Source organism: Bubalus kerabau, chromosome 7 (assembly GCF_029407905.1).
Source record: "Bubalus kerabau isolate K-KA32 ecotype Philippines breed swamp buffalo chromosome 7, PCC_UOA_SB_1v2, whole genome shotgun sequence".
Classification (NCBI taxonomy): domain Eukaryota; kingdom Metazoa; phylum Chordata; class Mammalia; order Artiodactyla; family Bovidae; genus Bubalus; species Bubalus kerabau.
This window is the reverse complement of record NC_073630.1, coordinates 96466285-96481040: the sequence shown is the minus strand read 5'-3', so window position 1 is coordinate 96481040 and position 14756 is coordinate 96466285. Positions and strand designations below refer to the sequence as shown.

The 14756-nt window shown below is 40.4% G+C and overlaps 1 protein-coding gene across 1 annotated transcript; it reads right to left on the bottom strand.

Annotated features, from left to right (window-relative positions):
- Nucleotides 1-521: 521 nt before the first annotated feature.
- On the bottom strand, nucleotides 522-6428 carry CXCL13 (C-X-C motif chemokine ligand 13). The gene is made up of 4 exons (XM_055588873.1): nucleotides 6321-6428; nucleotides 4613-4745; nucleotides 1100-1177; nucleotides 522-801 (listed from the first exon to the last, which is right to left on the bottom strand). The coding sequence occupies exons 1-4, from the start codon at nucleotides 6382-6384 to the stop codon at nucleotides 747-749; spliced, it is 330 nt and encodes a 109-aa protein (XP_055444848.1). The 5' UTR covers nucleotides 6385-6428; the 3' UTR covers nucleotides 522-746.
- Nucleotides 6429-14756: the final 8328 nt, after the last annotated feature.

Here is a 14756-nt window from a genome sequence, read left to right as displayed (position 1 = left end):
GAATGAATTGCTCATAATTAAATAAAACATTTGCTTAAGTTTATTGAACAGCATTAGATTAATAGAAAGCATTAAAGAATTGAACACTGAAGACCAAAAAAAGAAAAAAAGTCTGTGCAAGATGTGATTTTTAAAAAAAGTTCATCAAAGCAAATGCATGAAAGAATACATCTAAATATCACCCTTTAAATGCTTTTCCTGAAAATTTTATGAATTTAAGTCTGGGGGTCTTTGAGTGTTCTTAGCTTTATCTCTGAGAGTAAATCTTATAAAGGAAATCTTTAAAAGTAGAAGGACCTTTTTTCTCTCAATAGCGAGCTTTTAAATGAAGGATGTCTATTATGTGAACACTCTGTTTCTTGTAAGGCTAAAATTCCATGGGTTTCCCAGGCAGCTTTTTAAATCTCTTATGGAAGCTTGCTATTCTTAGGGTGTAAAATGATTGAAATGCATTCCATCATTTCCTCCTTAATTCAAGCCACTTGTTTTGTAGGAAAATTCAGCATTCAACAACAGGTATATTATTGAAAGTAACCTTTATCGTTTTTAATGAAGGAACTAGCCTTAAAGAAACTTTCCTCCTTAATGACTCCTCCTCCAAACTCTGAGTTTATAGGGTACTGTATTTTTAAAATAAAGCAGATGGGGAAGATCTTTTTTCTGGAAAAGATTCAACCAAACACAAAACTAAAACCCGGAGCAGGAATGTTGGGGGAACACAGGTGTCCTTGATGGGAATATTGGCATCAGGCACTCCTTTTCTTAACCACTGGAGCTGGTGAAGTTGACAAAATATGTTTGCTGTGAGAAAAGAAAAATAAGACAAGAGAGTCAGGCTTAGAGAAAGACTTGCCAGAAACTGCGGCTTTCCCCTGGAGATTTCAAATAAGGAATTTTGTGCCCACTGGTTTCCAGGTTAGTTCACCGAGCTGCCAGAATGAGGCATCTCAACTCCATCTGATAAGTAATAATAGTGAAGAATAGGTATTTGTCTTAGTAACGTTTCATAAATTTAAAGTGACCCCCATTTTGACTATCTGGAAAAAGGAAACCCTCCGGTACAATTGAAATCTACAAACCGTGGCTATGCCTGACTCACCTTAACGCTTTCATTAGTGTTTTTGTCTGTTTGGCTTGAGGGTTCAAGCAGATAACTAACTTATTCTTCATCCAGACTCTGGGGGGAAATAAATAAAAATAAAGCAATCAGTCCTGCATTTTAGGAAAGAGTTGAGTATAAAAATAAAGATTCCCACATGAGATGAATTTGGAGGTGGGCAGTTTTAGATGTGAAGCAGGTTATTTGCATCATGAAATCTGATTAAGAAAATCCCCATTTGAGACTCACTGTGTGAGTTGGTGGAACTGAATATGAATTGACAGACTCTCAGTTGTCAGATGTTAGTATTTTGCTGACAACCTTTACATGAATTGGAGACAGAACAAATAACGGACTCCAAGTTTGGCTCACTCCTGAAGTTTTAAGATGTTGGTTTGGTCGCTAAAGTGAAAGTGAAAGCTACTCAGTCGTGTCTGACTCTTTGTGACTCCATGGAGTATGCAGTCTGTGGAATTCTCCAGGCCAGAATACTGGAGCGGGCCTTTCCCTTCTCCAGGGGATCTTCCCAACCCAGGGATCAAACCCAGGTCTCCTGCATTGCAGGTGGATTCTTTACCAGCTGAGCCACCAGGGAAGCCCATTTAGTCACTAAGTCTTATCCAACTCTTGTGATCCCATGGACTGTAGCCTGCCAGGCTCCTCTGTCCATGGGATTCTCCAGGCAGGAGTACTGGAGTGGGTTGCCATTTTTCTCCAAAAGCTGTATCATAATATCTTTAAAATATGTTTGTCCACTGAGTTTGGGAAAACAAAATAGACTAAAGAAAACCCTCTCTTAAAGACCTTTTATGTGAAAAAAAAAATGCAATGAAATTTACTGTGGGAGAGGTTTACAGAGCCAATTTCTCTGAGTGACATCTGCATTTGATGGAACCATCAGTGAGCAAGACTTTCAATGTTCTGAAAATTAAGCAACGGGAAAGGCAGTAGGGAATAATCATCCATTGATATTGATCAAGCACTTAAAATGTGCCAGCCACTGTGCTCAGCAGGTAATATGAACTATCTCAATTAATCTCACAAGAATCCTGTGCTGAAGGAAATACTATTTCCTCACCTTCAGATGAGGAACTTGAGGCTTCCTCAAGAAGACTTTAAATAATTTGTCCAAGATTGCACAAGAAATGCATGATAAAGCAGGATTCAAATAAAGGTTGGCTGACTCCATAACCCCCAGTTTTAGCCGCTGCTCCACCTGGGCATATCTGAATGGTTACCAAGTGCCAAAATGTCTTACCAGCAGTGAAAGAAATGAGGTTTACCAGTTTACAGCAAACTGGGAGAGTCTACTGTCCATTGGGGTGACTTTGAACAAAACATGATTTCTTGATGTGTCTCATTTTAGCTATAAAATGACAGATGGCAAAGATTCATCCATCTAGCTTTGAAACTCTACTCTTGTAATTGAAAACTACAGAATCAGAGGTCATAGACCTGTTGGGCTCTTGGCCAGAGCCTTCCAATTTGGTTTCTGAATTCATGATAGAAATACAGATTTCTGACTGTCTGGACTAGAATATTTTCACTACTGACTGCCATGAATTTTTCATAATTATTTGCAACTTTTGCTTATATATCTGGTTAAAATTCAGAAATGTAGACTCTGGTGAGAATATACATTTTTTTCACTTTAAAACAATTAAGGTTTAAGTAGAGAAAATTAGGGTGTATTACTTCCCCTGGTAGAGAGATGAGAGACTTGACTCATGACAGAGAAACTGGTAATAAAAAAATAGAAGAAAGCCTCTGTTCTCTAGACCAGGGGTTCCCAACCTCTGGGATCTAATACCTGATGATCTGAAGTGGACCTGATGTAATAATAATAGAAATAATGTACATAGTAAATGTAATGCACTCGAATCATCCCAAAACCATCCCCCAACGCTGGTCGGTGGAAAAACTATCTTCTATGAAACCAGTCCCTGGTGCCAAAAAGACTGGGAACTGCTGCTCTAGACAGCCAGAGGAATTACTCCTAAATAGGTCATGACTATACTTCACATCTCCAAGTTGGAGGGCAATAATCACGATTTAGTCAGAATTTTTATTGTCAATGATAGTAGTGAAAATGTAATGTCTTTCTAAAGAAAAAGTCCCTACTTATTTTTGATATCCCATGTTTCTTTATTACAAGTGAAGCACAACTAGTCTGAAACCCAAAGCCCTAATATCAAAATGGGACAAACAAAAAGCGCTGTGCTTTGTCATTCAGTTGTGTCTGACTCTTTGCGACCCCATGGACGGTAGCCTACCAGACTCCTCTGTCCATAGGGATTCTCCAGGCAAGAATACTGGAGTGCATGGCCATGCCCTCCTCCAGGGATCTTCCTAACCCAGGGATCGAACCCAGGTCTCCCCCATTACAGGCAGATTCTTTATCATCTGAGCCACCAGGGAAGCCCAAACAAAAAGCAGCTGCTTACAAATGTTTCTAAAGGTTAAAGCAGTCAAGGGAAGAGTTGCTAATGAAAGCCAAGCCAGGGCTGCCCTGAGGAGGATGCTCTGACTGTAGTTCAAGGTGCTGCGGGGCACCTTGGTTCATTCAAGGTGGATCCAGGAAGAAGAAATCGCAGTTCTAGGCAGTGATAGTTAAAAGATCTACCAGCTCCCTTAAAAATAGTCAATCCAACATTTGCTGACCCTCTCCCATCTGAAAAGAAAGGGATACACATCAGGAATACGGAAATGAATAATGTCTGATTCCTATCTGTAAAGAACTCATTTTCTGGTGGAATGAAAGAGAAAAACAGACAAACCAACCTGAATGTTTCAATACAATGATGCCGAATAATTACAGCTAACAGTTACTGAACATTTATTACTCTGTCTGGCACTGTACTAAGGGCTTTACATGCAATGTTTGTCTCATTTGATACGCCGTGGAAAATGCCCTAATAAAGGAATCCACAGATGTCTCTGGGAGTACAGAAAAGGGCTTATTGAAAGGGGATATACCATCTCAATAAAAGAAAATGTCTATTAAATTTCTTGTAGCCATTTCTGTCCCCTTAGCCTAATTTTTAAAGCAGAGTTAGGGGTTCACAGTTGACAGAACCTAAAGGATGATTCCATAAGATAGACAGACATTCTGATCAAGGACTGATGTGGGTACTTATTCTCTTGCTCTTTAACTTCTGGGGAACAAATTGTCTGCTTCTGCTGGCAATTGGAGTTTGACGGAATAGAGAAGAATCTTGGTTCTGGCCCTGTCTAGTGGTATGTCTCAGGGCACTTAGCTAGCTTCCCTAAGCCTCAGTTTCTGCATTTGTAAAGGAATGGTAACAACAGATATACCTGAAAGGGCTCTTGAAAGAATACAGTGAGTGAATGTTCGCGAAGCATGTGAGTTAGCTAGGACCTCACCCCTACCCCTGCAAAGTATGTACTTAACAAGTTTTACTGATTCTCATTATTAGTTTGAGAATTAATTGCTAGTAATACTCCAAGTTAATCACTTCAAGGAATCATACATTATTTTTTATTGCAACTTACATGATTTCTGTGTTTGGACATCCACGCCCACGGGGGATGATTTGAAGTTTTTCAATGAGATTAAAAGAGGAAAAGATGACAGTCTCTCGAAGGCATTTACACTTTAAGTTTGTGTTATTGGCCTCCAGAACACCTATAAACACAGAATCAGTTATTTTAATCCCTTTGGCATATAATTCACAACTAGAATTAATCTGTAATCTTTCATACTGTGCATTTGAAGATTTAAATATTTCAAGTCAGTACTTCCACCCATATGCCTTTAGTTTGTGAATTTCTGCTTGTCTTGGCTTATTTTCAAACATTTTCTATCAAAACCTTAAAAATAAAATCAGCTTTTTAAAAATACAGTACCTATTAAAATTTGTGACAGCATTATATTGGTACTCAGGTGGTTGCCCAGATAATAAAATTTGAGAACGGCCACTGTGGGAACTAATAACTCAGTTATAATTCATGCAATATAAAATTGATCAATCTTCATCCTAATACATAAAAAACCAGATATGAACTAGTTAACTGAGTCTCCCAGAGCATTATCAAGTTTTAACCCTATCGAGCTCTTTCTTATCATTACCCCCTACTCTCCCAACCCGCCCTCTTTCTCTAAGGAAATACCATGAAGATATTTTTTTGGTTTTGTTCAATCTGTTGGTCCTCTAACTCAGTTGCAAATCATTATCAAAAACTGCCAATAATAAACATTCAACTGTTTGTATTCAACAACAAAAAATGTACTCATTACTTTAATAGGTAACCTGTCTTATGCATTTCAAGGAATTCTACTTTCTTTAACCCTAGTGCCCACCACTCCGCTGGACACAGAATTGCAAATAAAGGAACCAGGCTCTAAAGGTGTTTACACTTCAGTGGGGGAAACAAAGGAACAAAAAGTATCACAGAATGCTGTATTTCCCCCAAGGTCCAAACTGCATGAATGAGAACAGAGGACTTTGCCAGCAGCCATGGAAAAGCTTCATGGAAGGAGAAAGAGACGAGGGTCTTAAAGAATGAAATGACGTGAAACAGGGTTAAAATCAGGAAAAAATATCCCCACATTTTAAGAACAAAAACTGGTCCTCTGCACCTGAACAAAGTATCTCATCCTGCACATGATAATTCCTGGTGGAATCTGATCATCCCTCCAGTTGCATAAAAATTTATCTTTCAGCTAGGTATTTACCTATTTACACAAAGAAATCCTCCCCGTGTAGACTTGGAAGTCTGCTTCTTGGCAGAAGTGTGTACTTGAGTACTCCTGTTGTACTTACAATGTTTCATGTCAGAGCTGACCCTAAAACACTGTATTAGACTATCCCTGCAGGAGACCAACGGGTTGGAGTCAATAGCGTTTGGTCAAAAAGGGGTAGCGTTGAGAGGCAAAGTGAAGACGAGATATCTGGAAAAAATGAGTTATAGGCAGTGTGGCATCTGAAAAAGGCCAGGAATAGACTACCGAGTGTCAGTCCCACAGACCTGGGACCTCCAGCATCTCCGCCTTCTCTGGACGACAGTCTTAACAATACAAATGTTTCCAGCCTCTAAGAGTTAAATCTTGGAACACCTTACTTTTAGAAATCTAGGAGCAGTTGAGCAGTTTCCCCCGCTTCATTCACACTTCCCTTCATTATCTGATTGGAAAAAAAATTGAAATGGCTGAAGACCACTTGAGCTCAAAGCACAAATGATAACAAGAGAAGGTTCTCACCATGGACAGGAGAGAGGCTGAAGGCCAGCAGCATGAGAAGCAGAGCTCCAGGGGTGAACCTCATTCTGCCTCAAGGTGGAGTTCAGACTTCAGCTTCAGATCCACACTGTGGGTTCTCAGCCCAGAGACTCCTATTTATTTAGACCAGTAAAGCCCTCCCACTGCCTTTGTCTCCAGGAGGTCAGCTGCATCATCAGTTTTAAAAGCTCCCCAATATGCTGAGCTTGCTTTTTTTTTTTTAAACCCCTCTTGCAAATTTTATGCATTTGCTTCAGAGCACTAGTAGTATAATAAAATATTTCTTGAAAATGTGGACTCTAAATGGCAGGGATGCTGCAGGAATTTGGAGATGGAAGAGAGGGAAGTTTGGAGACTCTCTCTGTAGGTTCACACTCAGGGATTGTGGCTTTGCTTGCTGCTCTCAGTGAAGGGCCAGTGGGCTGTCTCAATGGCATCTAAATATATCCTCCAGGAAATCAGAAACTTGTCAGGCACATCATTGTGTTTCTAGCACCTGCAAGCTTCTCTAACCTTTGATAGGTGCTCAGTAAATATTCGTAGACATAATGAATATCTCCTTATAGACAAATCCCTATGCTGACTAGGTTACTGTTTTTCTATCAGACTTTCCCACACCTCATTTCACTATCTGAAATATATGATTACTTATGTAATCTCACCATCATAGAAGTCCTGGAAGGGGACAAGTGGGTATCCCCTCATTGATGTGGGTGTGTCTTGAAAGGAGGAGAATTTTAATAACAGCTCTGAAAAGGAGAATCTTTCTAGCTCTGGTATGCAAGGTATTGACCTCGAGAACCAGGTGTCTGTGGAGGGCATCATTAGAATTTTCATCAAGTAACTGAACCTCATATTACAGTCTGTTTAATAAAGCATGTGTGCAGTTTGGTTTTAAGCCCGCCAAATAGCCCATGGGCCTAATGAACCCACAGCTTTAACTCACTTGTTAGAGCGCTTTGATTAAAGAAAAGAAAAAGAAAAATATGTGGGCAAAGGCTGATCTGTCTGGGAGCACCTCTGGGCTGCCCTGGAAGTCTACAAGTGTGGATATGTGAACCCAGAAGCTTGGAGCCACTGAGAACTCAGAGGTTTGGTCCTCCTGATGTGGCTTCCTAATTAATTAGTTTAACTTTGAATCAAATTAATTAATTTGATTTTTGCTACTCAGCACTGTGGATGTTCATCATGTTAGATGCCCCAGTGTGTATGGGAAGGGGATAAGAGTAATGGCATACCGCCTTCGTATGCCAAGCAGTCCTCCAATCGGCCCAAATGACTGTGGTGACCAGGAACTCATCAGTCTTGAGTCAGCCCATTTCACTGTCTGGGCAGTTCTAGTTGTTAGAATTGGAGAAGGAAATGGTAACCCACTTCAGTATCCTTGCCTGGAAAATCCCATGGACAGAGAGGAGCCTGGCGGGCTACAGTCCACAGGTTTGCAAAGAATCATATACGACTTAGTGACTAAACAACAACAGTTAGAAAGTTCTTCCTTCTGTGCATATAAAAGCCACTTCCCTGCTATTCCAGTCACTTTATAATACTAATTCAACCGCTTATCACTGTATGAAAACAATTGCTCTTTCATGTGATGGGACTCCAAATATTTGAAGATCTGGTGTGTGAATTGGGCCTCCCAGAAAACAGATGCTGAGATGGATGTTGGAGGAGAAGAAATTTCTTTCTTCCTTTTTTCCCCCTTGTTGACTAACTCCTACATGTGTGTGTTAGTTGCTCAGTCATGTCCGACTCTGCAATGCCATGAACTGTAGCCTGTTAGGCTCCTCTGTCCATGGGGTTTCCCAAGCAAGAATACTGAAGTGGGTAGCCATTCCCTTCTCTAGGAGATCTTCCTGACCTAGGGATTGAACCCGGGACTCCCTTACTGTGGGCAGATTCTTTACTGTCTGAGCCACCTGGGAAGACCGACTAACTCCTAGGACAGATCAAAGTGGGGAGGAGACAGGAGTGGGTTTGCCCAGTGGGGCAACACTCGTCTGATTGCAACACTGACCTAACAGTCTGGGACAACTCAACGGGCGATCCCAAGAAAAGACTGCCCATCAGATGAGCTCCATGGTGGGCAGAGATCCAGCCCTACCATCCCCTCTACCCCGACACTGACATGTCCAGTCACTGGCAGGGGCTTCTCCGAAGCAGCACGATCTCTGGTAGAAAGCTGAAGCAGAGCCTGAGGCTGTTGGCAGCTGGAGACTGTCGACTGACTGCACTTCTCCCAGTTGGCCAGCAAGTTGTTTCTTTGAGGGAGATCTGAGCAGTGAACTTCCAATGATCACTGCACAGGACTGTGAACTGGATGTTAAGAGTACAAAGTATGGAGTCACCTGGTCAATGACTTTAGTTTGCTACGCCTCAGAATTATCAGTTTTCATATGAGGATAATACTAATTGTAAAGGATTTTTTTTTTTTTTTGGAGAATAAAATCATGTAGTCTATTTAGAATTCTTGACAGAGTGCGTGGCACCTAGAATGTGTTCAGTTAATGGCCTGTCTGTCTACCCATCCATCCACCCATTCATCCATGATCAGTAGGTTTAACTTTCACTCTAAAACCCAAATCAACACATTTCAAAGGTAAATATCCTTTTAATCTATGACAGTTTGAAGCTTTCTCACCATATTTTTTCCAATCATTTCTCTTCAAAAAGATAAACCACCAGCTGGATTATCTTTTTGAAATCTGTTCATCTTTTTCTTTGTTTCTCCTAAAATCATGACTGCCCCTCCTTCTGTCTCACTAGGCCTTCTCTGACTCTCTCACACACACCCTCTTGCATGCACACACATCTAAACACCACACTAGCCCAAATGTAGCTTTGCCAATACAAAACAGAGGAAACCCATCACCTCCTTTGTCGTAGGCACTGTTCTTCTACTACTGCATCCCTTGGCTGAAAACATTATTCTGGCCATTTATATTGAATTTTCAGGAAATGATTTGTTTTTCTTTTTACATGATCAATTTCTAACTATGTCTCATTCATTTCACTTGTGGCCACTTGTGCAATTTGAATTTGGACCCACGTGTAGGAGTTTTCCATTTGCCCCTGTTATAGAGATTGTATATCTCCTTGTCAGAACAAAAATGAGTGACGCTGACAGTAACAGGAAGAGCGTAGGAACAAAGGTAACTGAAAGAGAACTCTGAATAAATCTAGGAAATTCCACAGTTGGCTCTTATTTAAAAAGGACTGTCAAGGAGCTAATTTCACAACAGTTCTAAAATATGATTTTGTTCCTTTTATTGTCCAGAGTTTGGGATTTAGCATATACTGACCAAAGAAACTTTCTACTTGCCTGTCCCTAGATCGGATTAGAGAATGGGCAGCTCTTTCGTAGCCAGATGGTTCTAGAAGTTTCAAGTCAAATTCTCCATGATCTCATTTACAACAGGGATATACATTTCAAAAACTTTGAAGCCAAGAAGAAAAAATGTTTTGAAACCATAGATTTAGGGCCCACGTGAAAATTTTTTATTTAAAAAATAATTTTTGTAGATACCTTCGTTTGAAAACATAAAAACCTAACTCGGTTTATATCAAACCTGATTTCTTATGATCATATATATACAAACTTAGGGAAAATGAGAAAATGATAGGGAAGGTTTTTTTTTTTCCTCCCTGAGTTTGGAATCAAACCAGATTTTCTCTCAGACCCAAGGAAAACTGGGTAGTTTTGAGTTATTGTTGTCTTGTCAGTTAGTCATGTCTGACTGTTTGCGACCCCATGGACTGTAGCATGCCAGACTCCTCTGTCCAAGGATTTCCTAGCAAGAATACTTGAGCACCTTGGTACTGAAATTGTGGTCCACAGACTAGCATCGTTCGCTTCATCTAAGAGCTTGTTATAAAGGCAGAATCTCAGATCCTACATTTTAACAAGATTCTAGGTGATTTAAATGCAACCTTAAAGTCTGAGAAGCACTGATTTATATTGCATGAGCCATATGCAATATACAAATTACCTGCGGAGAAATGTTTGCACAAGTCATCTCCTCAGGGTATGATACTCAGATCCCTTAGTGAAAGTGGACAGGACAGACAGACTCACTGATGGCTAAAGGCACATCACTGACAGGTACAAGAAGGGAATTCTCTCTCAAGATATCAAAAAGCAAGATGAGGGACTTCGCTGGTGGTCCCGTGGTTAAGACTTCACCATCCAATACAGGGGGTGTGGGTTTGATCCCTGTTTGGGGAGCTACATGTCTCATGGCCAAAAAACCAAAACAGAGAACAGAAACAATATTGTAACAAATTCAGTAAAGACTTTAAAAATGGTCCACATCAAGAAAAAAAGTCTTTAAAAAATAGCAAAATGTCACTAAAGAGACAGCATGATTGGTCAAAGTTACCTACCAGTCTAGCTAGTTAAAAGCATTGATCAGAGGATCCAGGGCAGAGTTTAAAATGCTTCAAGGGATAAAATTCTGGTAATTTTTAAGTAGCTTGTAATATCATAGGAGACAAATGCCATTGTGACCAAATTGAGAGCATTTTCTTTCGTGCCATTTCAAAAGCAACTCGACTAGAAAAGAGAAACTTTCTCTATTCTGTTAACTAGTGTTTTAACTTGCTGCACATCTGACATTTAGCATAGCAGGAAAGTATTGCAGCCTAGCAGGTAAGAGCTCAGGTTCTGAAATCAGACTCGCCTGGGTTTGCATCCTCACTCCGAGACTTACTGCCTTACGCTGTCCCCATGGTTCAGTTCCTCTGTGCCATTGGCTCTAATAACAGTGACATCTTCTTGGAGAGACCTATAGGGGCTTCCCTGGGGCTTCCATGGTGGCTCAGCTGCAGGAGACCCGGGTTCAATCCCTAGACCAGGAAGATTCCCCAGAGAGGGAAACGGCAACCCACTCCAGTATTCTTGCCTGGGAAATCCCATGGACAGAGGAGCCTGGTGGGCTACAGTCCATGGGGTCGCAAAGAGTCAGACACAACTTAGCAACTAAACAACAGCAAACACAGGCAACCTACCGGTGATGGAAAAGTGCTTTGCTCAGTGTTTGGGCAAACAGTAAGCACTCAATAAATGTTAGGTTTTTTACCTTTGTGAAAAATACAGAAGTTTATTGTTTTCAATTTGTTCTATTGTGATAAGAACACAACGTGAAATCTATCCCCTTAATTTTTACGTGTATGATACATTAGTGTTGACTATAGGTACAATCTGGCCCAGCAGATTTTCAAGTGCTTATTCGTCTTTTTTAAGAAGCAACTTTGGCTTAGTTTGTGAGTCAAGCTCCTGACATGAATTAAAATGTCACTTAGGTTTCCATTGGACACATGTGATTTCTTACATAAAGGTTCTCTGGCCAAGAAACTGTTCCCCACTATACACTTTGAACAAAAATACTGATCTCTTTTCCCTAAGAAGCCACCAGGGGAGGCTTGTATTAGCTACAAATGTACTGAGGTTTTATCAATTGACTGTTTTGCCTTTTGCCATCATTTTCATCTTGACAGAATTGCTTATTACAGCCTGTTATAAGGTTGTTTATCAGAATCATTTCAATACCCATATTTGAGGAAAAGATATTTTCAAAGGTAATTACATGCATATTTCAGGTTTTACTCAAATTCATCTCACATATAGTGAATCCCAGACAAATCTAAACTGAAGCTTCTTTCCTCTGTACTCGGGTGGTGATTTTTCCAGAAGAAGACTGCTAGGTGGCGATGTTACTTACAAAACCAGCCTGCTGAAAGGGAAAGGCAGGCCCACGGGTAAAGATCCTGCCGTACCGACAAGAGGGCTGTGTTGCCTGTTATTTCTGTGTTCAAAGTGTTATCTGACTTTGGTTGATTGCTTTTTAAAGAAATTAAATACTGTGGGTTTTGAGACTTTCTTCATTAGGCTGAAATGTTCCTCAAAGAGGGGAGAAAAACCCCTAAAACTCTGAAGTAATCCAACAAATTCTGGGCCCTGTCCAACTTCTTGGCCCTGAGATTGCAAAATCAGATTGTGCATCAGTTCTCTGGCCTGCAGTCACGTTAGGCCCAGCAGCAGCTGAGTGTGAAGCTTCTGTGATTAGAAAGTTTTCTGAGAACAGTGAGGCTACCCCCTACCAATGTCAAAGTGATGGTCAAGTTTTCCAGCTCAGCCCAGTAAGCTGTAACAAAAAAGTCATTCTCTTTCGGCTGTTCAGATTCTATAATGAACATATTAACTCACCATCTGCTTTTTTTATCTTAGCTTGTTTTTGTTGAGTCGCTAAATCATGTACAACTCTTTTGCAACCCCATGGATTGTAGCCCACCAGGCTCCTCTGTCCATGGGACTTCCCAGGCAAGAATGCTGGAATGGGTTGCCATTTCTTTCTCCAGGGGATCTTCCCAACTCATGGATTGAACCTGTGTCTCCTGCATTAGCAGGCAGATTCTTTACCACTGAGCCACCAGGGAAGCTTTTCTTAGCTATCAATACATTTATGTTATTGCCATGTATGGATGGGGTTCTGGATGCTAAGAATAAAAGTCAAAGGTTTCCAGCAAGAGCACCTTTATTTAACTTAGAAGGTTTTGGTGTATCACTCTGTGATGTCTGCTGTTCTACAGTCCCAGGTGTCTCTAGATAATCCTCTTGTCCTTGTATTCCTTTGTCAGTGTCTCCTCTTTGTCTAACCAGACTTTAAGATTCTCTTCTCACTGTGCAGTCTCCCCCAAGGCAAGCTTGTCTCTTCCATACTTCCAATTTAGATGGACGTCTACTCACATCAGTATCTATTCAATAGCCTGGTGGTCATGGCTACATAGAGGCTGCTGAGATTCCTCTAACCAATCATATCCCAAACTGAACTTAGTTTAAAATCTGCTTTACCTCCAGTATTCCAAGTCTGAGTAAATGATATCATTCACCTAGTTGCTCAGAAACCAAGAAGTCATCTTTAATTCCTTCCTTTCCCTTGTTGTTGTTCAGTCGCTAAGTCCTGCTTGACTGTTTGTGACCGCATGGACTACAGCATGCCAGACTTCCCTGTCTTTCACTGTCTCCCAGAATTTGCTCAAACTCATGTCCATTGAGTTGGTGATACCATCCAACCATCTCATCTTCTGCAGCCCACTTCTCCTCCTGCCTTCAATCGTTCCTAGCATCAGGGTCTTTCCCAGTGAGTTGGCTCTTCGAATCAGGTGGCCAGAGTATTGGAGCTTCAGCTTTAGCATCAATCCTTCCAATGAATATTCAGGGTTGATTTCCTTTAGGATTGATTGGTTTGATCTTCTTGCAGTCCAAGGGACTCTCAAGAATCTTTTCTAGCATCACAGTTCAAAAGCATCAATTCCTTGGCACTCAGCTTTTTTTTTGGTCCAACTCTCACATCTGTACATGACTACTGGAAAAGCCATAGCTTTGACTATATGAACCTTTAATCCCCATTTTTATCTCCAAGAGCAGCCACTTGTATCTGGCTTTGCCTACTTTCCTCACTTGTATCGCTACCCCTTACTCCAAACCACCATTGTTAGAACTCCTATAGTGGCCCATTAACTGCTCTCTTTCCATCACCCTTCTGACCCATTTCCTACACTGCAGCCAGAATCATCTTTTCAGGACACAAAATTGATTATGTCGTTGGTATTCTAGTAGCTTCTCACTGTCCTTATATGCATCAGCCCTTCTGTGGATCCTGGCATTCTCTGAAATTCCATTTCTTGCCTCACTCCCTCGCTCTCCATCCCACCTTTCAAAAGATAGATTTGAGGACCCTTTGCAATACCTTACCACCACCCCCCCACACACATACTAGGAGTCTGAAGTTCACAGGTTAACACCTTTTTAAAGATTTTAATTTTGTATTCCAAATGAATACTTCCTTCATCATTGGCTCTACCTGGATATTTAAAGTTTTTTCCTCTAGCCCTATTCCTGTGGCTTCAGTTATATTTATTCTCAATAACAGGATGTTGTACCAGGGCTGGAAATGATTTACAATGTTGTGTTAGTTTCTGGTGTATAGCAAAGTGATTCAGTTATACATACATATTCTTTTTCATATTCTTTTCCATTATGGTATATTACAGGATATTGAATATAGGTCCTTGTGCTATACAATAGGACCTTGTTTTATCTGTTTTACATATAGTGGTTTGTATCTGCTAGTCCCAAATTCCCAATTTATCCCTCCCCCCTTCCCTTTTGATAACTGTAAGTTTGTTTGCTATGTCTGTAAGTCTGTCTCTATTTTGTAAACAAGTTTATTTGTGTCATATTTTAGATTCCACATATAAGTAATACTATACGATATTTGTCTTTTGCTTTATGACTTACTTCACTTAAGTATGCTAATCTCTAGGTCCATCCATATTACTGCAAATAGCACTATTTCATTCTTTTTATGGCTGAGTAATATTCCATCATTTATATACCCCATATCTTCTTTATCTAAC